The sequence below is a fragment of the Siphateles boraxobius genome, unplaced genomic scaffold (assembly GCF_051911475.1).
Source record: "Siphateles boraxobius isolate OS27281-9 unplaced genomic scaffold, OSU_SipBor_1 102, whole genome shotgun sequence".
Classification (NCBI taxonomy): domain Eukaryota; kingdom Metazoa; phylum Chordata; class Actinopteri; order Cypriniformes; family Leuciscidae; genus Siphateles; species Siphateles boraxobius.
In genome coordinates this window covers 1,382,501-1,407,235 of record NW_027508703.1, presented here as the reverse complement: position 1 = coordinate 1,407,235, position 24,735 = coordinate 1,382,501, and the positions used below count along the sequence as shown (strand labels likewise).

General features: G+C 44.4%; 1 protein-coding gene across 2 annotated transcripts in view; it reads right to left on the bottom strand.

Moving 5' to 3' along the window:
- Positions 1-24,735, bottom strand: part of zfc3h1 (zinc finger C3H1-type containing) — a 67,471-nt gene that overhangs the window by 33,729 nt on the left and 9,007 nt on the right. The window contains exons 8-21 of one of the 2 annotated variants that reach the window (XM_077245539.1): positions 24,016-24,195; positions 22,212-22,364; positions 22,003-22,140; positions 20,935-21,041; positions 20,654-20,782; positions 20,400-20,574; positions 18,920-19,033; positions 15,436-15,957; positions 13,344-13,453; positions 12,895-13,026; positions 11,321-11,442; positions 11,144-11,245; positions 10,942-11,064; positions 7,244-7,418 (exon numbers count right to left, since the gene is read on the bottom strand). In XM_077245539.1, coding sequence (XP_077101654.1) covers positions 7,244-7,418; positions 10,942-11,064; positions 11,144-11,245; positions 11,321-11,442; positions 12,895-13,026; positions 13,344-13,453; positions 15,436-15,957; positions 18,920-19,033; positions 20,400-20,574; positions 20,654-20,782; positions 20,935-21,041; positions 22,003-22,140; positions 22,212-22,364; positions 24,016-24,195 — 2,282 coding nt within the window. The remainder of the gene's footprint in view (positions 1-7,243; positions 7,419-10,941; positions 11,065-11,143; positions 11,246-11,320; positions 11,443-12,894; positions 13,027-13,343; positions 13,454-15,435; positions 15,958-18,919; positions 19,034-20,399; positions 20,575-20,653; positions 20,783-20,934; positions 21,042-22,002; positions 22,141-22,211; positions 22,365-24,015; positions 24,196-24,735) is intronic. The other variant, XM_077245540.1, reaches the window with a different exon arrangement.

Genomic DNA, 24,735 nt, shown 5'->3' with positions numbered 1-24,735 from the left:
ACTGTTACATTAGAAAATTATGCACGATATTTGAAATAAAGCTGGATTTGTGACTTATTGTGTTTATCAAACTCCAAACGATGTGATTTAATGAAATAAAAATGATAATAAACTGAACAAACTAAACCCTACTGTGAACCATCAACAGTGCGAATGGAAAGCAGGCAGAAAAGAAAAATACTAGACGCACTAAGGCTGTCAAATAAAAATTTGAATTTCGAATATTCGTCGAATAAAAAAAACCTGCACATTCGAATGCAAAAAACATGCATCCAAGTTTTTGGTGCGTTGAGGCGCTCGAGATATGATGATGATGATGATGTAACTGATGCGGTGTGTTTTGTGCAGCTGTGTTGCTAATGTGAAAAATGGTGGGAAAAGGTTCTTCCTGCTGACAAAACACTCAGTTGGAGGCAAAAATGGTGCAGCGACACAAGCAATCAGCATATGTGTGTGTGTGTGTGTTCATCAGCTGAAACGCTGTGAACAGAAAGTTCTCAGATCAAGAGCGTCTGGTGTTTGTGATGATCAATATTTAGATGTAGTAAGTAGAAATGAGTGTGTGAGAGAGTGAGTTTATATGTAGTAAGTAGAAGTGAGTGAGTGTATATGTAGTGAGTAGAAGTGAGTGTGTGTGTGTGTGTGTGTGAGAGTGTATATGTATACGTAGCGAGTAGAAGTGAGTGTGTGAGAGTGTATATGTAGCGAATAGAAGTGAGTGTGTGTGTGATAGTGTATATGTAGCGAGTAGAAGTGAGTGTGTGTGTGTGAGTGAGAGTGTATATGTAGCGAGTACAAGTGAGTGTGTGTATATGTAGATGTAGCTAGTAAAAGTGAGTGTGTGAGTGAGAGTGTATATGTATACGTAGTGAGTAGAAGTGAGTGTGTGTGTGAGTGTATATGTAGCGAGTAGAAGTGAGTGTGTGTGTGTGTGAGTGAGAGTGTATATGTAGATGTAGCGAGTAGACGTGAGTGTGTGTGTGTGTGAGTGTATATGTAGCGAGTAGAAGTGAGTGTGTGTGTGTGTGAGTGAGAGTGTATATGTATATGTAGCGAGTAGAAGTGAGTGTGTGTATATGTAGAATTAGCGAGTAGAAGTGAGTGTGTGTGTGTGAGTGAGAGTGTATATGTATACGTAGTGAGTAGAAGTGAGTGTGTGTGAGTGTATATGTAGCGAGTAGAAGTGATTGTGAGTGTGTGTATATGTAGATGTAGCGAGTAGAAGTGAGTGTGTGTGTGTGTGAGTGAGAGTGTATATGTATATGTAGCGAGTAGAAGTGAGTGTGTGTGAGTGTATACGTAGTGAGTAGAAGTGAGTGTGTGTGTAAGTGTGTATATGTAGTGAGTAGAAGTGATTGTGTGTGAGTGAGTGAGAGTGTATATGTAGATGTAGCGAGTAGAAGTGAGTGTGTGTGTGTGTGAGTGAGAGTGTATATGTATACGAAGTGAGTAGAAGTGAGTGTGTGTGTGAGTGTATATGTAGCGAGTAGAAGTGAGTGTGTGTGAGTGTATACGTAGCGAGTAGAAGTGAGTGTGTGTGAGAGTGTATATGTAGATGTAGAGAGTAGAAGTGAGTGTGTGTGTGAGTGTATATGTAGCGAGTAGAAGTGAGTGTGTGTGAGTGTATACGTAGCGAGTAGAAGTGAGTGTGTGTGAGAGTGTATATGTAGATGTAGAGAGTAGAAGTGAGTGTGTGTGTGTGAGTGAGTGTATATGTAGATGTAGTGAGTAGAAGTGAGTGTGTGTGTGTGTGTGTGTGAGTGAGAGTGTATATGTAGATGTAGCGAGTAGACGTGAGTGTCTGTGTGTGTTAGTGTATATGTAGCGAGTAGAAGTGAGTGTGTGTGTGTGAGTGAGAGTGTATATGTATACGTAGCGAGTAGAAGTGAGTGTGTGTGTGTGTATATGTAGCGAGTAGAAGTGAGTGTGTGTGAGTGTGTGTAGTGAGTGTGTGTATATGTAGATGTAGCGAGTAGAAGTGAGTGTGTGTGTGTGAGTGAGAGTGTATATGTAGATGTAGTGAGTAGAAGTGAGTGTGTGTGTGTGAGTGTATATTTAGTGAGTAGAAGTGAGTGTGTGTGTGTGTGAGTGAGAGTGTATATGTATACGTAGCGAGTAGAAGTGTGTGTGTGTGTATGAGTGTATATGTAGCGAGTAGAAGTGAGTGTATGTGAGAGTGTATGTAGCTAGTAGAAGTGAGTGTGTGTGATTGTATACGTAGTGAGTAGAAGTGAGTGTGTGTGTGTGTGTGTGTGTGTGAGAGTGTATATGTAGATGTAGTGAGTAGAAGTGTGTGTGTGTGTGAGTGAGTGTATATGTAGATGTAATGAGTAGAAGTGAGTGTGTGTGTGTGAGTGAGTGTATATGTAGATGTAATGAGTAGAAGTGAGTGTGTGTGTGAGTGTATACGTAGCGAGTAGAAGTGAGTGTGTGTGTGTGAGTGAGTGTATATGTAGATGTAATGAGTAGAAGTGAGTGTGTGTGTGAGTGAGTGTATATGTATACGTAGCGAGTAGAAGTGAGTGTGTGTGTGTGAGTGTATATGTAGCGAGTAGAAGTGAGTGTGAGTGAGTGTATATGTAGCGAGTAGAAGTGAGTGTGTGTGTGTGAGTGTGAGTGTATATGTAGTGAGTAGAAGTGAGTGTGTGTGTGAGTGTGTGAGAGAGTATATGTAGATGTAGTGAGTAGAAGTGGGTGTGTGTGTGAGTGTGTGTGTGAGTGTATATGTAGATGTAGTGAGTAGAAGTGAGTGTGTGTGTGTGAGTGTATATGTATACGTAGCGAGTAGAAGTGAGTGTGTGTGTGTGTGAGTGTAAATGTAGCGAGTAGAAGTGAGTGTGAGTGAGTGTGTGAGAGTGTATATGTAGATGTAGTTAGTAGAAGTGAGTGTGTGTGTGAGTGTGTGATAGTGTATATGTAGATGTAGTGAGTAGAAGTGGGTGTGTGTGTGAGTGTGTATATGTAGATGTAGTGAGTAGAAGTGAGTAGAAGTGGGTGTGTGTGTGAGTGTATATGTAGATGTAGTGAGTAGAAGTGAGTGAGTGTATATGTAGATGTAGTGAGTAGAAGTGAGTGTGTGTGAGTGTGTGAGAGTGTATATGTAGATGTAGTGAGTAGAAGTGGGTGTGTGTGTGAGTGTGTGTGTGAGTGAGAGTGTATATGTAGATGTAGTGAGTAGAAGTGAGTGTGTGTGAGTGTGTGTGTGTGAGAGTGTAGATGTAGTGAGTAGAAGTGAGTGTGTGTGTGAGTGTAGATGTAGTGAGTAGAAGTGAGTGTGTGTGTGTGTGTGTGTTTGTGAGAGTGTATATGTAGATGTAGTTAGTAGAAGTGAGTGTGTGTGTGAGTGTATATGTAGTGAGTAGAAGTGAGTGTGTGTGTGAGAGTGTATATGTATATGTAGTTAGTAGAAGTGTGTGTGAGTGTATGAGTGTGGTGTGTGAGAGTGTATATGTAGATGTAGTGAGTAGAAGTGAGTGTGTGAGTGTGAGCGTGAGAGTGTATATGTATATGTAGTTAGTAGAAGTGAGTGTGTGTGTGAGTGTATATGTAGTGAGTAGAAGTGAGTGATGTGTGTGTGAGTGTGTGAGAGTGTATATGTATATGTAGTTAGTAGAAGTGAGTGTGTGTGTGAGTGTATATGTAGTGAGTAGAAGTGAGTGAGTGTGTGTGAGTGTGTGAGAGTGTATATGTAGATGTAGTGAGTAGAAGTGAGTGTGTGTGTGTGTGAGTGTGTGTGTGAGAGTGTATATGTAGATGTAGTGAGTAGAAGTGAGTGTGTGTGTGTGAGTGAGAGTGTATATGTAGATGTAGTGAGTAGAAGTGAGTGTGTGTGTGAGTGTAGATGTAGTGAGTAGAAGTGAGTGTGAGTGTGTGTGTGTGTGAGTGAGAGTGTATATGTATATGTAGTTAGTAGAAGTGAGTGTGTGTGTGAGTGTATATGTAGTGAGTAGAAGTGAGTGTGAGTGAGTGTGTGAGAGTGTATATGTAGATGTAGTGAGTAGAAGTGAGTGTGTTTGTGAGTGTGTGTGTGAGTGAGTGTGTGAGTGTATATGTAGATGTAGTGAGTAGAAGTGAGTGTGTGTGTGAGTGAGTGAGAGTGCATATGTAGATGTAGTGAGTAGAAGTGAGTGTGTGTGTGTGAGTGTATATGTAGTGAGTAGAAGTGAGTGTGTGTGTGAGTGAGTGAGAGTGTATATGTAGATGTAGTGAGAAGAAGTGAGTGTGTGTGTGTGAGTGTATATGTAGTTAGTAGAAGTGAGTGTGTGTGTGAGTGTATATGTAGTCAGTAGGAGTGTGTGTGTGTGTGTGTGTGTGAGAGTGTATATGTAGATGTAGTGAGTAGAAGTGAGTGTGAGTGAGTGTGTGAGTGTATATGTAGATGTAGTGAGTAGAAGTGAGTGTGTGTGTGAGTGAGTGTGTGAGAGTGTATATGTAGTGAGTAGAAGTGAGTGTGTGTGTGTGTGTGTGTGTTTGTGAGAGTGTATATGTAGATGTAGTTAGTAGAAGTGAGTGTGTGTATGAGTGTAGATGTAGTGAGTAGAAGTGAGTGTGTGTGTGTGTGTGTGATAGTGTATATGTATATGTAGTTAGTAGAAGTGAGTGTGTGTGTGTGTGAGTGTGTGTGTGAGAGTGTATATGTATATGTAGTTAGTAGAAGTGAGTGTGTGAGTGTATATGTAGTGAGTAGAAGTGAGTGTGTGTGAGTGTGTGTGTGAGTGTGTGTGAGAGTGTATATGTATATGTAGTTAGTAGAAGTGAGTGTGTGTGTGAGTGTATATGTAGTGAGTAGAAGTGAGTGTGTGTGTGTGTGTGTGTGATAGTGTATATGTATATGTAGTTAGTAGAAGTGAGCGTGTGTGTGTGAGTGTGTGTGTGAGAGTGTATATGTATATGTAGTTAGTAGAAGTGAGTGTGTGTGTGAGTGTGTGTGTGAGAGTGTATATGTATATGTAGTTAGTAGAAGTGAGTGTATATGTAGTGAGTAGAAGTGAGTGTGTGTGAGTGTGTGAGAGTGTATATGTAGATGTAGTGAGTAGAAGTGAGTGTGTGTGTGTGTGTGAGAGTGTATATGTAGATGTAGTGAGTAGAAGTGAGTGTGTGTGTGTGAGTGAGAGTGTATATGTATACGTAGCGAGTAGAAGTGAGTGTGTGTGTGTGTGTGAGTGTATATGTAGCGAGTAGAAGTGAGTGTGAGTGAGTGTGTGAGAGTGTATATGTAGATGTAGTTAGTAGAAGTGAGTGAGTGTGAGTGTGTGAGAGTGTATATGTAGATGTAGTGAGTAGAAGTGAGTGTGTGTGTGAGTGTGTATATGTAGATGTAGTGAGTAGAAGTGAGTGAGTGTGAGTGTGTGAGAGTGTATATGTAGATGTAGTGAGTAGAAGTGAGTGTGTGTGAGTGTGTGAGAGTGTATATGTAGATGTAGTGAGTAGAAGTGGGTGTGTGTGTGAGTGTGTATATGTAGATGTAGTGAGTAGAAGTGAGTGTGTGTGTGAGTGTGTGTGTGTGAGAGTGTAGATGTAGTGAGTAGAAGTGAGTGTGTGTGTGAGTGTAGATGTAGTGAGTAGAAGTGAGTGTGTGTGTGTGTGTGTGTGTGTTTTCGAGAGTGTATATGTAGATGTAGTTAGTAGAAGTGAGTGTGTGTGTGTGAGTGTATATGTAGTGAGTAGAAGTGAGTGTGTGTGTGAGAGTGTATATGTATATGTAGTTAGTAGAAGTGAGTGTGTGTGTGTGAGTGTGTGTGAGTGTAGATGTAGTGAGTAGAAGTGAGTGTGTGTGAGTGTGTGAGAGTGTATATTTAGATGTAGTGAGTAGAAGTGAGTGTGTGTGTGTGAGTGAGAGTGTATATGTAGATGTAGTGAGTAGAAGTGAGTGTGTGAGTGTGAGTGAGAGTGTATATGTATATGTAGTTAGTAGAAGTGAGTGTGTGTGTGTGAGTGTGTGTGTGAGAGTGTATATGTAGATGTAGTGAGTAGAAGTGAGTGTGTGTGTGTGAGTGTGTGTGTGAGAGTGTATATGTATATGTAGTTAGTAGAAGTGAGTGTGTGTGTGAGTGTATATGTAGTGAGTAGAAGTGAGTGTGAGTGAGTGTGTGAGAGTGTATATGTAGATGTAGTGAGTAGAAGTGAGTGTGAGTGAGTGTGTGAGAGTGTATATGTAGATGTAGTGAGTAGAAGTGAGTGTGTGTGTGAGTGAGTGAGAGTGTATATGTAGATGTAGTGAGTAGAAGTGAGTGTGTGTGTGAGTGAGTGAGAGTGTATATGTAGATGTAGTGAGTAGAAGTGAGTGTGTGTGAGTGTATATGTAGTGAGTAGAAGTGAGTGTGTGTGTGAGTGAGTGTGTGAGATTGTATATGTAGTTAGTAGAAGTGAGTGTGTGTGTGAGTGTATATGTAGTGAGTAGAAGTGAGTGTGTGTGTGTGTGTGTGTGAGTGTATATGTAGATGTAGTGAGTAGAAGTGAGTGTGAGTGAGTGTGTGTGAGTGTATATGTATATGTAGTGAGTAGAAGTGAGTGTGTGTGTGTGTGTGAGTGTATATGTAGATGTAGTGAGTAGAAGTGAGTGTGTGTGTGTGAGTGAGTGTATATGTAGATGTAGTGAGTAGAAGTGAGTGTGAGTGAGTGTATATGTAGATGTAGTGAGTAGAAGTGAGTGTGTGTGTGTGTGTGAGTGTATATGTAGATGTAGTGAGCAGAAGTGAGTGTGTGTGTGAGAGTGTATATGTAGATGTAGTGAGTAGAAGTGTGTGTTTCTGAATGGCAGTTTGCTGTTGTGTGTTCATGTCATTCATTATGCTGTGTGTTGAAGTGTGTTTTCTCAGGTTACTGTTTGCACAAACAGTTTTACACACTATTGTAACCTAATTTCCACTGCATACACATTAAGGAAATTATATTTGATCTAAAATCAATTGTTTCAAAAGTTAATGCACTATAAAATGTGAATGTTGTTTCATTTCAATAAAAGATGCGATGCTTGATTTGGTTTATATTTGCTTATTGCGCTCGCTTGCGCCCTCTTGTGGACGTAGGAGACAATACAGAACTCTTATCCTCTAACATTAAGCATTTCCTTAAGAATTCGAATATAATTCGAATTTTGTTAATATTTAAGAAAGAAACTCGAATTTGAGCTTTTCAGCCATTTTGACAGCCCTAACACACACCTTTATAAATAAGGTACTGAAAGCATGACAGGAGTAGTTTAGTTCCCAGTCTGAACCCAGTGGTGTGGCACAGCACTCACGTGTCTTTCTGATTGAGGTATTTGAAGGCCAGTTTGATCCACAGCTGCACGTGGTTGGGGCTCTCCAGCACGCTGGTCTCCAGGTTACTGATGTCATCCGTCTCACTGGCGAAGTAGCGCTTGTCATCCTGCGTCACACACACATCGGCCCACGGCCAGCGCTCCTGCACGCCATCTGTCAGAGCGCAACACACGTCACGCATTCAGTCACGTGATCATACGTCCACAGCACAGTCGTGTGATCATACGTTCACAGCACAGTCGTGTGATCATACGTTCACAGCACAGTCGTGTGATCATACGTTCACAGCTCAGTCGTGTGATCATACGTTCACAGCACAGTCGTGTGATCATACGCTCACAGCTCAGTCGTGTGATCATACGTTCACAGCTCAGTCGTGTGATCATACGTTCACAGCACAGTCGTGTGATCATACGTTCACAGCACAGTCGTGTGATCATACGTTCACAGCACAGTCGTGTGATCATACGCTCACAGCTCAGTCGTGTGATCATACGTTCACAGCTCAGTCGTGTGATCATACGTTCACAGCACAGTCGTGTGATCATACGTTCACAGCACAGTCGTGTGATCATACGTTCACAGCTCAGTCGTGTGATCATACGTTCACAGCTCAGTCGTGTGATCATACGTTCACAGCACAGTCGTGTGATCATACGTTCACAGCTCAGTCGTGTGATCATACGTTCACAGCTCAGTCGTGTGATCATACGTTCACAGCTCAGTCGTGTGATCATACGTTCACAGCTCAGTCGTGTGATCATAAGTTCACAGCACAGTCGTGTGATCATACGTTCACAGCTCAGTCGTGTGATCATATGTTCACAGCACAGTCGTGTGATCATACGTTCACAGCTCAGTCGTGTGATCATACGTTCACAGCACAGTCGTGTGATCATACGTTCACAGCTCAGTCGTGTGATCATACGTTCACAGCACAGTCGTGTGATCATACGTTCACAGCTCAGTCGTGTGATCATACGTTCACAGCTCAGTCGTGTGATCATACGCTCACAGCTCGGTCGTGTGATCATACGTTCACAGCACAGTCGTGTGATCATACGTTCACAGCTCAGTCGTGTGATCATACGTTCACAGCACAGTCGTGTGATCATACGTTCACAGCTCAGTCGTGTGATCATACGTTCACAGCACAGTCGTGTGATCATACGTTCACAGCTCAGTCGTGTGATCATACGTTCACAGCTCAGTCGTGTGATCATACGTTCACAGCTCAGTCGTGTGATCATACGTTCACAGCTCAGTCGTGTGATCATACGTTCACAGCTCAGTCGTGTGATCATACGTTCACAGCTCAGTCGTGTGATCATAAGTTCACAGCACAGTCGTGTGATCATACGTTCACAGCTCAGTCGTGTGATCATACGTTCACAGCACAGTCGTGTGATCATACGTTCACAGCTCAGTCGTGTGATCATACGTTCACAGCACAGTCGTGTGATCATACGTTCACAGCTCAGTCGTGTGATCATACGTTCACAGCACAGTCGTGTGATCATACGTTCACAGCTCAGTCGTGTGATCATACGTTCACAGCTCAGTCGTGTGATCATACGCTCACAGCTCGGTCGTGTGATCATACGTTCACAGCACAGTCGTGTGATCATACGTTCACAGCTCAGTCGTGTGATCATACGTTCACAGCACAGTCGTGTGATCATACGTTCACAGCTCAGTCGTGTGATCATACGTTCACAGCACAGTCGTGTGATCATACGTTCACAGCTCAGTCGTGTGATCATACGTTCACAGCTCAGTCGTGTGATCATACGTTCACAGCACAGTCGTGTGATCATACGTTCACAGCTCAGTCGTGTGATCATACGTTCACAGCACAGTCGTGTGATCATACGTTCACAGCTCAGTCGTGTGATCATACGTTCACAGCTCAGTCGTGTGATCATACGTTCACAGCTCAGTCGTGTGATCATACGCTCACAGCTCGGTCGTGTGATCATACGTTCACAGCTCAGTCGTGTGATCATACGTTCACAGCACAGTCGTGTGATCATGCGTTCACAGCTCGGTCGTGTGATCATACGTTCACAGCTCAGTCGTGTGATCATACGCTCACAGCTCAGTCGTGTGATCATACGTTCACAGCTCAGTCGTGTGATCATACGTTCACAGCTCAGTCGTGTGATCATACGTTCACAGCTCAGTCGTGTGATCATACGTTCACAGCTCAGTCGTGTGATCATACGTTCACAGCACAGTCGTGTGATCATACGCTCACAGCACAGTCGTGTGATCATACGTTCACAGCTCGGTCGTGTGATCATACGTTCACAGCTCGGTCGTGTGATCATACGTTCACAGCTCGGTCGTGTGATCATACGTTCACAGCACAGTCGTGTGATCATACGTTCCGACACAGTCGTGTAATCATACGTTCACAGCACAGTCGTGTGATCATACGTTCACAGCACAGTCGTGTGATCATACGTTCACAGCTCAGTCGTGTGATCATACGTTCACAGCTCAGTCGTGTGATCATACGTTCACAGCACAGTCGTGTGATCATACGTTCACAGCTCAGTCGTGTGATCATACGTTCACAGCACAGTCGTGTGATCATACGTTCACAGCTCAGTCGTGTGATCATACGTTCACAGCACAGTCGTGTGATCATACGTTCACAGCTCAGTCGTGTGATCATACGTTCACAGCTCAGTCGTGTGATCATACGTTCACAGCTCAGTCGTGTGATCATACGTTCACAGCTCAGTCGTGTGATCATACGTTCACAGCACAGTCGTGTGATCATACGTTCACAGCACAGTCGTGTGATCATACGTTCACAGCTCAGTCGTGTGATCATACGTTCACAGCTCAGTCGTGTGATCATACGTTCACAGCTCAGTCGTGTGATCATACGTTCACAGCACAGTCGTGTGATCATACGTTCACAGCACAGTCGTGTGATCATACGTTCACAGCTCAGTCGTGTGATCATACGTTCACAGCTCAGTCGTGTGATCATACGCTCACAGCTCAGTCGTGTGATCATACGCTCACAGCACAGTCGTGTGATCATACGTTCACAGCTCAGTCGTGTGATCATACGCTCACAGCTCAGTCGTGTGATCCAACTCACAGCAGTCACGTGATAAAACGTTCACAGCACAGTCGTGATCATACGTCCACAGCACAGTCGTGTGATCATACACTCACATCACAGTCATGTGATCTTACGCTCACAGCAGTCATGTGATCATACGTTCACAGCTCAGTCGTGTGATCATACGTTCACAGCTCAGTCGTGTGATCATACGCTCACAGCTCGGTCGTGTGATCATACGTTCACAGCACAGTCGTGTGATCATACGTTCACAGCACAGTCGTGTGATCATACGTTCACAGCACAGTCGTGTGATCATACGCTCACAGCTCGGTCGTGTGATCATACGCTCACAGCACAGTCACGTGATCATACGTTCACAGCACAGTCATGTGATCATACGTTCACAGCACAGTCATGTGATCATACGTTCACAGCACAGTCATGTGATCATGTTCACAACAGTCATGTTATCATACGTTCACAGCTCAGTCGTGTGATCATACGCTCACAGCACAGTCATGTGATCATGTTCACAACAGTCATGTTATCATACGTTCACAGCTCAGTCATGTGATCATGCGGGACTCTGACCGTGTCGGACAGGAACGGTGACGTCCACACTGGTGTGATCTTCTTCCTCCTGACTGGACCTCTTCACTCTCTGAGACTCAGGTCTCCACTTCCTCTGGGACTTATACGTGGTGAAGGGAGGAGCTGACAGAAACACAACGGTCAGTCATGGCGCAAGCTAACGCCATCAAACACAGACACTGCATCAAATATGAGCACTCACTGTGCTTCAGCCTCTCGTTGACTTTGCTCACGAGCAGAACGGCCTTCTGGTCCGTGCCCATGCGGTCCTTATTGGCCCCGAACAGCTTCTTGATGTACTTCTCTGTGGACAGGAGAGTCAGAGCTCATGATCTACAGCTTTGAGCCGATCGCCCCGAGAGGTCATGTGACCTGTTACCTGTGGCGCTGCTGATGTCACTGGTGGTGCTGGCGTCCGAGCAGCCAATCAGAGGCAGGCAGTAGGAGAGCAGGTCCTGGAAGAGCTGGCCCTCGCTGAGCGTGCAGTTCCTCATGTGCTGCCTGAAACACACACCGTTTTAGACACACACTGCTTCAGCCACAGACTCAACACACACACACTCCGCTTCAGACACGCATTCAACACACCACTTCAGACACACACACTGCTTCAGCCACAGACTCAACAAACACACTCCGCTTCAGACACACACACTGCTTCAGACACAGACTAAACACACACACTCCGCTTCAGACACGCACACTGCTTCAGCCACAGACTCAACACACACACTCCGCTTCAGACACGCACTCAACACACACTCTGCTTCAGACACGCACTCAACTAGGGCTGCAGCTATCGATTCTTTTTGTAATCGATTAATCTAGCACTTAATCGATCGATTAATCGAGTAATCGGGTATTTTTGTGTGTGTGTTTTATTAACAGAATAGTTATATTAAACTTGTGTCTATTTCAGTTAAAGCTGTTATAAGTTATATACTATAAGTTATATAGTATGCAAGTTATAAAGCTATCTCATATGTGAATTTTCCTTTAAGATGTTATAATATATCCACTCTAAGCATATTTGTGTATTCTGGTAGTTTAACGCTGAAGAAGAGCTGTAACGTGACTTGTTGTTGAACACGCAGTAAAAGCTGACACACTTTTTGTTCCGTGCGTTTTAACAGAAAAATGAGTACTCCGAATCTTTAATAAAAACCAACAGACTGGTGTTTTTGTCTGTATTTGGCAGACGTGAAATACAAACAAGGTCTCGCAAAGACTGCAATACAATATTTGTTCCTCCATCACGTCCCGGTGTGTACAGTGAATGCATGCTGAAATTATTGTTGCGTGGCTACATAAAAGTTTAAGCATATGTGATGCATTGATGCAGTTGGTCTGACTGGCGTGTGTGTGTGTGTGTGTGTGTGTGTGTGTGAAGGGGTTCTTTTTTTAGGCTATACTCTTGCAATTGAAAGTGATAGTTACGTTTACTACTTAAAAATGTCATCAAAGCTAAAAATCATATCTAGCCAAACCGCATCCCGACATCGCTACAAATACAGTATGGGATTAAAATCAGCGAACATCAATATGCTTAGACTACGTTACCTTGTTTCAGCGAGTTAAGTGTATTACGTGAATTAAGTGTGTAATGATCCCACACTTTAGACAATTTCTGCCGTTTATTTACATATTTATTCTCCGCCATCGCGCCAACTAAATTCAAAATATATGCTTCCTGAGCAGGTCCGTGTGAACAAACGGTCCATGTGAAACAATCAAATCCCTGCGCCGCGCGTATAGTGCATAGGAATTTAACGAGGCTTCGAGGCAGAGTTTTTGCCTTGAGGAATTTTTGTAATCGAGTAACTCTAATAACTCGAGGAATCGTTTCAGCCCTACACTCAACACACACTCCGCTTCAGACACGCACTCAACACACACTCCGCTTCAGACATCTACTCAACACACACGCGCACACACACACACACACACACACACCAGGCGCAGTCGTCGTCGTTGCAGGTGCCGGTGAGGTGGAAGCGGCAGAAGCTCTTCCTGGGCTGGATGGTGTTGCTGTAGGAGAGCGAGCGCAGGGAAAGCTTCTCTTTGGTCCGGTAATACGGGCTGAACCTGAAGCAGTGACAGGATCAGTGACGGACAGCTGGAAACACACTAATGAGAGCAACGTACACCTCAGTTCTGGAGCCAACGCTAGTCGTGTAACCAATAAAACAAAAGGAATTAGTGTGATCGAGGGCGAAAAATATTGCTATGCAACTGACAATGAAAACATTTAGATTGTGTGACCACACTTTAATTAGTGAAAAAAATGTAAGAGCATGTGCGAGTTGGCTGTGCGCACCCTATGCTGATGACAACATCTACGTCACACACACTAGCGTATGCGTGAAAACTGAAGCATACTTTGAGCTGGAGGCGAGCCAAACCTGTATGATTTAAAGGCCAGTAGAGGACTGTGATATGGCCCGAACGGTTCTGGTTTTGCCTCCACTCGGCTCTGATGAGCGGCCCTAGGGTCGAAGTCCACCTGCACAACCTGCATGGGAATCAAAACAAGAGAAGGAAACACGAGTTAATTAAAGGGGACATATCATAAAAATCGGACTGTCTCCATGTGTAAGTGCTGCAATCGGGTCCCGCTGCTTCTACCAACCCAGAAAACGTGAAGTGAAACCCAGTTACTTTGTTCTGGTGAGTCTTTCTCTGCAAGCATGTTATAAAATAAGCCGGTCAGATTTCTCTCCCCTTCTGACGTATGTAGAGGTTCTTATTATACTATTACCGGCCCTTAATCTGCACGTTTATAATATTACCGGCCCTTAATCTGCACTTTTATAATATTACCGGCTCTTAATCTGCACGTTTATAATATTACCGGCCCTTAATCTGCACGTTTATAATATTACCGGCCCTTAATCTGCACGTTTATAATATTACCGGCTCTTAATCTGCACGTTTATAATATTACCGGCCCTTAATCTGCACTTTTATAATATTACCGGCTCTTAATCTGCACGTTTATAATATTACCGGCTCTTAATCTGCACGTTTATAATATTACCGGCTCTTAATCTGCACGTTTATAATATTACCGGCCCTTAATCTGCACGTTTATAATATTACCGGCCCTTAATCTGCACGTTTATAATATTACCGGCCCTTAATCTGCACGTTTATAATATTACCGGCCCTTAATCTGCACGTTTATAATATTACCGGCCCTTAATCTGCACGTGTATAATATTACCGGCCCTTAATCTGCACGTTTATAATATTACCGGCCCTTAATCTGCACGTTTATAATATTACCGGCTCTTAATCTGCACTTTTATAATATTACCGGCTCTTAATCTGCACGTTTATAATATTACCGGCTCTTAATCTGCACGTTTATAATATTACCGTCTCTTAATCTGCACGTTTATAATATTACCGGCTCTTAATCTGCACGTTTATAATATTACCGTCTCTTAATCTGCACGTTTATAATATTACCGGCCCTTAATCTGCACGTTTATAATATTACCGGCCCTTAATCTGCACGTTTATAATATTACCGGCCCTTAATCTGCACTTTTATAATATTACCGTCTCTTAATCTGCACGTTTATAATATTACCGGCCCTTAATCTGCACTTTTATAATATTACCGGCTCTTAATCTGCACGTTTATAATATTACCGGCCCTTAATCTGCACGTTTATAATATTACCGGCCCTTAATCTGCACGTTTATAATATTACCGGCCCTTAATCTGCACTTTTATAATATTACCGGCTCTTAATCTGCACGTTTATAATATTACCGGCTCTTAATCTGCACGTTTATAATATTACCGGCCCTTAATCTGCACGTTTATAATATTACCGGCTCTTAATCTGCACGTTTATAATATTACCGGCTCTTAATCTGCACGTTTACACACACCAGCTGACATTCAGTTTCTCGAGCGACAACAGTGACCAGTTTTAACGCACCGGCAGAAGATCCAGCAAAGCCTGAAACTGTTCTGTCGTTGAGCACGGACGAGCACTGAACACTATTGACCAGAACATATCACCGCTGTTTTATAAACACCTCAGGAACTGTGGACACTTGTGTAGAAGTTCAACATGATGATGAGATGATCAATGTAACTCCACAACTACTACATAAATGTCTCCACTAACATTCAGAAACTCTTCCTGAGTCTCTCCGTAAGGCTGCACTCGCTAGTGGTTATTCTGGGATTCTGGATGAGTGAGATTGGCCTGTTTTGTTATTGCCGGAGTTTCTGAAACACGTATAAAGACCCCGCCCTCTTCTGAATAGAGGCGGAGCTGCAGCTCATTTGCATTTAAAGAGACACACAAAAACGGTGCTTTTTGCTCACACCCAAAAAGGGGCAAATTTAACGAGCTATAATAAATAAATGATCTGGGTTTTTGAGCTTAGATTTCACAGACACATTGTGGGGACACCATCGAATCTTGTGAAAAGGGGCATAATGTGTCACCTTTAAAGCTAGCTGTACTGTACCTTCCCAGGGGGCTGTGCGGTGTCTCTGAGCACGCGCGTCTCCTCCTGCAGCAGCTCGGGCAGGCCGGGGCTCAGCGTGTACCTCTGCCGCAGGTCCTCCAGGTCCAGGCCCAGCAGCAGCTCCGCTTTAGCCTGTTTGACGGGCATGGGCGAGGCGGCGGGCGTCTCCGGGTGGCACAGCTTGGGTTTGGTGAAGGAGCCGGACTCCCTGAAGGAGCGCCGGCGGGTGGTGGGCGTCGCCGCGGCGGGAACCTGCTCGTCCTCCTCCGCCTCCGTGCACTCGCTGGACAGGGCTAGCTTGTCCTGCGTGAGATCGTGCAGCGAGGGCTGCGGCAGCGGGTACAGCACGCCGGGCGTCTGCGGGGGGGCGGCCCGCGGCTCCGCTTGGCGTAACGCCTGCGCCTCCTTCAGCTTCTGGATCTTCAGGGCGTATTCAGACTCCAGCTGCTGTAGCCGCTGCTTCTGCGCGATGAGCTCTGCGTAATGAACGTCCGAGTGATCCACGCGCCGCACCTTCACCGGCTGACAACACAACACAACACAACACACAGTCATGCTGTCGGCACACGACACACACTCGTTCACTGTAGGGTTTGGTATCGTTCGAATTTTAATGATTCCGATTCTGCTTATTGATTCTTAACGATTCCTAATTTTGATTCCAATAAGGTTAAAAATAAACATTCTCATTTAGTCTTATTGCAAAACATTTAACAGTAGCTGAATATAATGAACAAAAATCAACAGGCTAAAGAAAACTTAGGTTTGCCTGTGGTTTAAAAACAACTAGCCTATCTAATATTAGGGGTGTAACGATACACAAAGCTGACGGTTCGGTTCTTCCCACGGTTTTGACATCTCGGTTCGGTGGGGTGGGGTTTAGAAAGCTAAAATTGCTTTTTTTTTTAAACAGTGGTTTAATGAAAAATTTGTGTCTTTGTCTTTAAATTAATTCAATTACAAATAAACGTTTCGCAAGGATTTAAAAAAAGATCTGCTAATGTTGTAAACTATAAGGAGCCACACATTACTATAACATTAAAGGTTAACAGCAGAGCCTAAATTCAGATGCGATTTATTTTTTAGATATGGTTATGGCTCTAAATATGTTTTTCTTTTGTCTTCATTATAATTACTAACGACTGGCTATTCATGCTGTTTTAATCCCTAATTTCTTTTTTCAAAGTTCTCACTTCACATTTGAAACCGTATCAAATGACCTTCTTGAAAAAAAGAAACATTTCAGTAAGCATTCCTATTTAAAAAAATTCAGAAAAATAACAGCTAACTTAGGTGGCAGGTGCATCTGAGGGCTAGTTAGCATGTTAGCTTAGCACACCATCAATACACGACAATTTATGAGATTAAAACCATGTTTGTTCTCCAAATTTACTTTATAACGCAAGTCGAGTGTTTTAAATAACCTTCTGTGATCTGATTTGGCTTCAAAAAAAAAAAAAATCCGACAGAAAATATATTATTTTATAGTATTCTGCACAATGATAAAGTCTATATCGATTAGAATTACATTATAAATATAATCTATTATTATGAAAATACCTGACATGGCTCAAAGAAAACAGGTAAATCAAATATCATTGCAATCATGTTTATTGTCTTCAAAACGTCTTTATCTGCATGTTATGCCGGGATGTCACATGGTTATTGCACTTCTTCGTGTGTTCCATATATGGATGGGGCTGGTGATGGCGCAGTGGATAAGACACATGCCTTTGGTGTGAGAGCCCCGGGTTCGAATCCACTGTGAGACACCGATGTGTCCCTGAGCAAGACACTTAACCCCTAGTTGCTCCAGAGGCGTGCGACCTCTGAAATATAGCAATTGTAAGTCGCTTTGGATAAAAGCGTCAGATAAATGAATAAATGTAAATGTAATGTACACAGGGCGCCCTCAGGCTGCCAGTATGGATTGAAAGCACAGTACATCAGAGTATCCAGCACTCATAATGATTACAACGGCCCATTTGGGTATAAATTCAATAAATATTATTTCTGTCTATACAAATCTGATGTAAACCTATGAGAATCTATCAATATTTATCCAAATCTGCACATTTTTTAACTAAAAGCCCTGAGGGACGTTGTTTTGTGAAGCGCTGTCATGACGACCTCACAGGAGTTTTTTTCTGAATGAGAGCGGCTGACGCTCATAATTCATATTAAAGGTATCGACTCATTTTTTGATTACATAACTCCTGACACAAATTAAGACATAACTGTAACTATAAGTTTCTCAGAATACAATAGTGGTCAAATACTGAAACTTGAGTCTTTTATCTTTTTAATGATGTATAGTTTGTCAAGGTAATAACTTTAAATCTGATAGTAACTTTGAACTATTTAAACAAAAAATGCTTCAGTGCGCCGGCGCTCTGGCAACAGTTAGCAGGTTAAGTAAAATATAGCCTAATATAGGCTAATATAGTGCATTTATTTAGTGCAAGAGTTCATTTGGATGACTTCTGCTGAGGTAAATATAATGCTAGTGACAAGCTATGCAGTTTTATTGACGTCTTTGCTCTGCTGAAACACTGATTGAGCGATTACACGAGTTATGATGCCTTTCAGTAAGTATACTGTATCTTTCAACATACCTTCAGGTGTCCATTCATGTGTATTCTGCAACTGAGGAAGAGATGATCGCGTTTACTCGCGCTCCGCGCTGCCGCTTGAAATGAGGAGCTAGTACAGCGATCTGTGACGCCACAGCAAAGAGCGCCAAAACAGCATTTATTGTTTGAATTTCGTGACCAGTCAGAATCTGAAAGATTACACCTTGCTTATTATCGAAAGTAACAAAACACGGAGCTTGCTATTATATGGTGTTAATGGTGGTTAGGCTACAAAACTAAATTCGTTGTGTACACATAAGACGGTCCGCGGGGCCGGGGTAGCAGGGGGCGGGGCTGGGGCAGCAGGGGCGGGGCCGGGGTAGCAGGGGGCGGGGCCGGGGTAGCAGGGGGCGGGGTGTGTGTACGGTACGCCATGAGAGAATCGCGATACGTATCGTGGGTTCTGCATCGCGGTTTTTCGGTTCGGTTTGAATATCGTTACACCCCTATCTAATATAAATTACAATTTTTCATTAAATTTGATTAAAGACAATTAACACCCAGTAATAAAATAAATAAATAAATAAAATAAAAATAAGATTTTCAGTTAATAAATAAAACATGTATTGCAAATATAGTTATTCAGTGAAGAACGAGTGAATTTTCTGTCTTCTGTTGTGTGATTAGTGTTATTATAGAGACAGCAGGAATATTAGTGCTGTCACTTTAAGATCTGCACGGATCCAATATACCGATACACATCTGTGAAAAACACAGAAAACAGTCTCTCACACTCGAATAGTTTAAAGCCAAATAGAAATGCTCAAAGGAATCAAATTTTAAATTTTATAACAAGTATACGATTCCCGCCCCTACTTCCCTGGCTCAGTCCTCAGTGTGTGCAGGTTTACCGGGAAGTTGGCGGCGGCGGACGAGCTGCGCTGCAGTGTGGCCTGAGCGAGGTCTCTCTTCAGCTTCACAGACTGCTGCTTCTTCAAGCTCACGCGGTGCTGAACTCTCTGCACCTGGGGGATACACACCTGATGTTAAGCCAGATGAGTACACTGATGTGGAAAACAGACAGAACACGGTTAAAAAACTGGAATTTAATGTAAATTGCGGAATGACACAGAAAATGGCAAATTTTGGCTGAATCAGCATGCACCAATGCTACAATGTTCTATACGTCACATGTATTCATTACTTCAATGAGCTCATTGTTTCTGCCTTAAATTATTTCGGCCCATTGTTTACAATGATTCATTTTTAGCTAAATGTGATTTGTATATGTACATTTCTGAAATACATAACTTAGACAGTCCCCTAAATTGTGACTAATGCATTTTGCTGTAAAGCTGCTTTGAAACAATGTGTATTGTGTAAAGCGCTACACAAATTAATGTGAACTGAATTGAAAAGTAGGGCTGTGCACCCTTCCCCCCCTCACCCCAGCCCTGAAAAACTCATTCACACACAGAGATAAAAGGGTGAGAACACACAAGTTCCCCCCTTTATAGAATTTGTCAAAAAAAGAAAGAAAATCAATCAGCTACAATGCACAACACCTTAACACATCTAAGATGGAGAACCAATGAAAACACACACATAACAGCACATTTAGGTTTGACTGTAATATTGACAATTGCAAAAAAATATATACTTAAGTGCAAAAGCTTGTTCTAATAACGATTTTAAAATTTCTAAACATAAATCTAAATGAAAACCCATTGAGTGGTATTCTGCAGCCATCTAGTGGCTGTACTTAAAACTGAATTATGACTGAAATATATTAGTCAACAGTGTGATAAGTTTTTAAAGTTTTATGAATTCAGTTGAATAGACATGCTATTTGATTCCTAAAATTTAATTAACCCATTAAAACACAATAAAAATTATTTCAGGCCCTACAAAATGTATGCAATTTAAATACATTTCTGTAAAAGTTCCATGACCTTAATTATGTTTATTAAATATGTTTTTTAATTACTTTAATATAATTTTAGCCATTAAGACAGATTCAAGAAGAATTAAATTAATTGATTCAAATGGAAAAAAAAGAATTCTGAAAAAATAAAACATTTCAAACGCTCACAGCTCCATTATTCAATCATTGTTTTTTCAATTCCGTCAACATGGGAAAATCTGAAAATAAAACAAGCAGCTGTGAAACTGGCTCTTCCAGCCTTCTATTGTTATTTTTATTCCTTATGCATTGCATTTTTAATCCTATGCATTTGTTTCCTTTTATGTACAGCAATTTGAATTAGTATTGTGTATGAAATGTGCTATATAAATAAACTTGCCTTGCCTATTCAGTAAGAGAGTAAAGCGAGAAGAGTAAGCATGTCAGTGCAGCGCGGCTCCAACACACACACAAACACACACACACACCTGCTCCTGCAGCTTCTTCAGCAACACCCTGTTAGCGCTCGCGATCTTCTCTGACGCTAGCAGCTGCTCCTTCAGCCGCGACACTTTCCCCTCGGCCGCGCGCACACACTCTCTCTTCTTCAGCTCCTGCAGCTGGAGCTGCTTCAGCAGAGCCTCGTCTTTACACAGCTGCGCCCTGAGGGACACACACACTCATCAGCACCAGTGTGTGTGTGTGAGTGTGTGTGTGTGTGAGTGTGTGTGTGTGCGCTCACCTGTGCTCACTGAACTTCTCCTGCAGGTCGGCCACTCTGCACATGAGCTCCAGCTCTGAGTCTGATCCCGCAGGAGAGTGTGTGTGTGTGTACGGGGCGCCCACGAGCTCCGACCTCTGCTTCTCCAGACTGAGGAAAATCACACGAGGGGTTAGAGTGCACACATCACTCATAACATTAGTTATAGTGCCAGAAGCAGATTCACTCTGATATATGTCACAGTAATAAGGATGTGAGGTGTACAGGTCAAGCATGTGAAGCATGATCACGTGACCGCAGACCTGGCCACGTCGTCTCTGAGCAGCCGAAACGGCACAGCAGCAGCAGCGTCTGCACTCTTCCCCGGGTTATTCTCCTTCTCACACACCGAGTGTTTGGGCTTTGCTGCCTGAAAGCAGAACACGAGAGATTAGCACATGACCTGTGTAAGATCAGTGTTTCAACTGCAGGAAAACCTCCTCGGGCATCACTGTATTCCCGCCTCGAAAATAAAACACCAGCTTCAGACATATCGGACACACTTGACGATGTTATCCGATTATCGATGAGCATAGGGTTGGGCCGATGGATGATGATGGCTGACAGACATCACGATGTTTAGCCGGCATGCTGCTTCCATAGACACCATTGTGTATTTTACAAACTATACATTTATTGTTTTGCTATAAATTATATGTATTTAAACGTCTGAAACCTAAAATAAACATTATGTGGTTAAAAACACTGAACAGTTGTGACATAGCCTATGACAAGCGCTGAGCGCGTCCGTCTTTGGCTCAGCGCCATCCACAGCGCAAAAGCACAGTTTGAATCTGGCAGTGATGTCACGTCACTGTACATTCGCTCCTCAGTGCTCAGCCGCTGCAGAGCGGGCCGAAAACGGAATTGCTGATGAAAAGGAAAATATTTTCTGAGGAAAATATCTAGAGGAAAATGAGAATGTTACAGATGGGCTTATATCTCTATATGGAACAGTGAGCTGTATTCCTCTGGGTCCTGAAGTCACTTCACCTCAGTGTGCTCAGATACACATGTACACATTATAAAATCATTTGTTAAAGTTTTATCATTTTTAGTTTGAATTTTGAGCATTTTTTGGCTTTTTCTGTGTGTACTGAAGCATTCCTCACATTCCATTCATTCCTAAGGGAGTCAAACTGACCCACAAGAGAAGATTTTGTTACTTTTAATTTCAACCACAAAACTTCATTACATTTATTTTGTGTGTATTTGTGGTTCAAGTGCGACAAAATTCCTGGGGTCTTAGACCCCTCTGATGAACACTCAATTTTGGAGTCAAAATGAGCAGAGGGAAGGGAGTCGTCACACACACACACACACACACACACCTCTACGGTCCTGCGAGCCTCTTTAATCATGGACTCCAGGCCCCCGAACACGGTCTGAGCGGGGCCTCCACTCTCGGCCTCAGAGTCGCTGTCATCAGAAGCGTTCAGGCGCACCACCACGGCCTTGTGTCGGGGCAGCTGGAACACACACACACAGTCACATGGGAACGCCTTGATCAAGCACTCTCTCTGCTTCTCATCACACTCACCACGAACGGGGCTTTGGGCGCAGGGTGAGCCCGGATGAACCGGAGCGCTCGCGCGTGAGAGGCCACGGTGTTCAGGCTGACCGAGGAGAGGTTGTTCCTGGGCTGAACCACAGCTCTGAGCGCAGGAGAGGGCGGCCCACTGGTGCTGGAGTCCTGGGGACACAACAGATCGTCACACACACACGCTAATACTGGAGGAGCCTGGGGACACAACAGATCGTCACACACACACACGCTAATACTGGAGGAGCCTGGGGACACAACAGATCGTCACACACACACGCTAATACTGGAGGAGCCTGGGGACACAACAGATCGTCACACACACGCTAATACTGGAGGAGCCTGGGGACACAACAGATCGTCACACACACACACGCTAATACTGGAGGAGCCTGGGGACACAACAGATCGTCACAGACACAACTCTGGGCGGGCGCATTTGCTGGCCAGGGCTCGGAGCAGCTCCTCCACACACACACAAACACACACACACACACACACACACCTCTGGGCGGGCGCGTTTGCTGGCCAGGGCTCGGAGCAGCTCCTCCACACACACACACACACACACACACACACACACACACCTCTGGGTGGGCGCGTTTGCTGGCCAGGGCTCGGAGCAGCTCCTCCACACACACACACACCTCTGGGCGGGCGCGTTTGCTGGCCAGGGCTCGGAGCAGCTCCTCCACACACACACACACCTCTGGGCGGGCGCGTTTGCTGGCCAGGGCTCGGAGCAGCTCCTCCACACACACACACACACACACACCTCTGGGCGGGCGCGTTTGCTGGCCAGGGCTCGGAGCAGCTCCTCCACACACACACACACACACACACACACACACACACACACACCTCTGGGCGGGCGCGTTTGCTGGCCAGGGCTCGGAGCAGCTCCTCCACACACACACACACACACACACACACACACACACACACCTCTGGGCGGGCGCGTTTGCTGGCCAGGGCTCGGAGCAGCTCCTCCACACACACACACCTCTGGGCGGGCGCGTTTGCTGGCCAGGGCTCGGAGCAGCTCCTCCACACACACACACACCTCTGGGCGGGCGCGTTTGCTGGCCAGGGCTCGGAGCAGCTCCTCCACACACACACACACACACACCTCTGGGCGGGCGCGTTTGCTGGCCAGGGCTCGGAGCAGCTCCTCCACACACACACAAACACACACACACACACACACACACACACACACACACACACACACACACACACACACACACACCTCTGGGCGGGCGCGTTTGCTGGCCAGGGCTCGGAGCAGCTCCTCCACACACACACACACACACACACACACACACACACACCTCTGGGCGGGCGCGTTTGCTGGCCAGGGCTCGGAGCAGCTCCTCCACACACACACACACACACACACACACACACACACACACACACACACACACACACACACACACACACCTCTGGGCGGGCGCGTTTGCTGGCCAGGGCTCGGAGCAGCTCCTCCACACACACACACCTCTGGGCGGGCGCGTTTGCTGGCCAGGGCTCGGAGCAGCTCCTCCACACACACACACACACACACACACACACACACACACACACACACACACACACACACACACACACACACACACACACACACACACACACCTCTGGGCGGGCGCGTTTGCTGGCCAGGGCTCGGAGCAGCTCCTCCACACACACACACACACACACCTCTGGGCGGGCGCGTTTGCTGGCCAGGGCTCGGAGCAGCTCCTCCACACACACACACACACACACACACACACACACACACACACACACACACACACACCTCTGGGCGGGCGCGTTTGCTGGCCAGGGCTCGGAGCAGCTCCTCCCGCAGCAGCATCTCCTCCTCCTCCTCCTCGTCAGCGAAGGGTGGTTTGGGTGGCGGCTCGTCTTCATCAGGGGGCGGCAGTGGCGGAAGAGGAGGAGCCGGCCGCACAAGTTCCGTCTGATGCACACACACACCGGGGACAATAGCACAAGACACTTATCAGCGCTCGCACCAAACCACGATGTGGCACTGTTTATTATAAGCGCTGAAGTTGTGTCGTCTGCTGCTTTAAATGATTCTGAGTGAGTGTTTTTATCGTTCATCATCTGGAGAAAATCTGACAGTGCTAGGGCTGCACGATTAACCCTAAAACAGGCAACGTGACTCACGAGACACATCGTTTTTATTGTCTTTTTTGGGGCATAAGAACGTTTCCATCAAATCCTTTTATCACTGACAGCCTGGTCTGTCTTATGCTGATCACATAATTTGCTTCAAATTTTTTGTGATCAATTAGTCAGCCTGACCTAAATCCAACATGGCTGCCAGTGGAATACAGCTAACATTAATTGAGAACATTGTCTTAAGGTGCTGAAGGAGAAAATTAAGTAATATGTTGTTCATGTTGTCATTTACACATTTTGAAATGTATGTAACTCCTGAGTCACGCTGCCTGTGTAGGGTATAAACAAGGGATTAAACTAGCTAATCAAATGTACTGTACTTAATATTTTT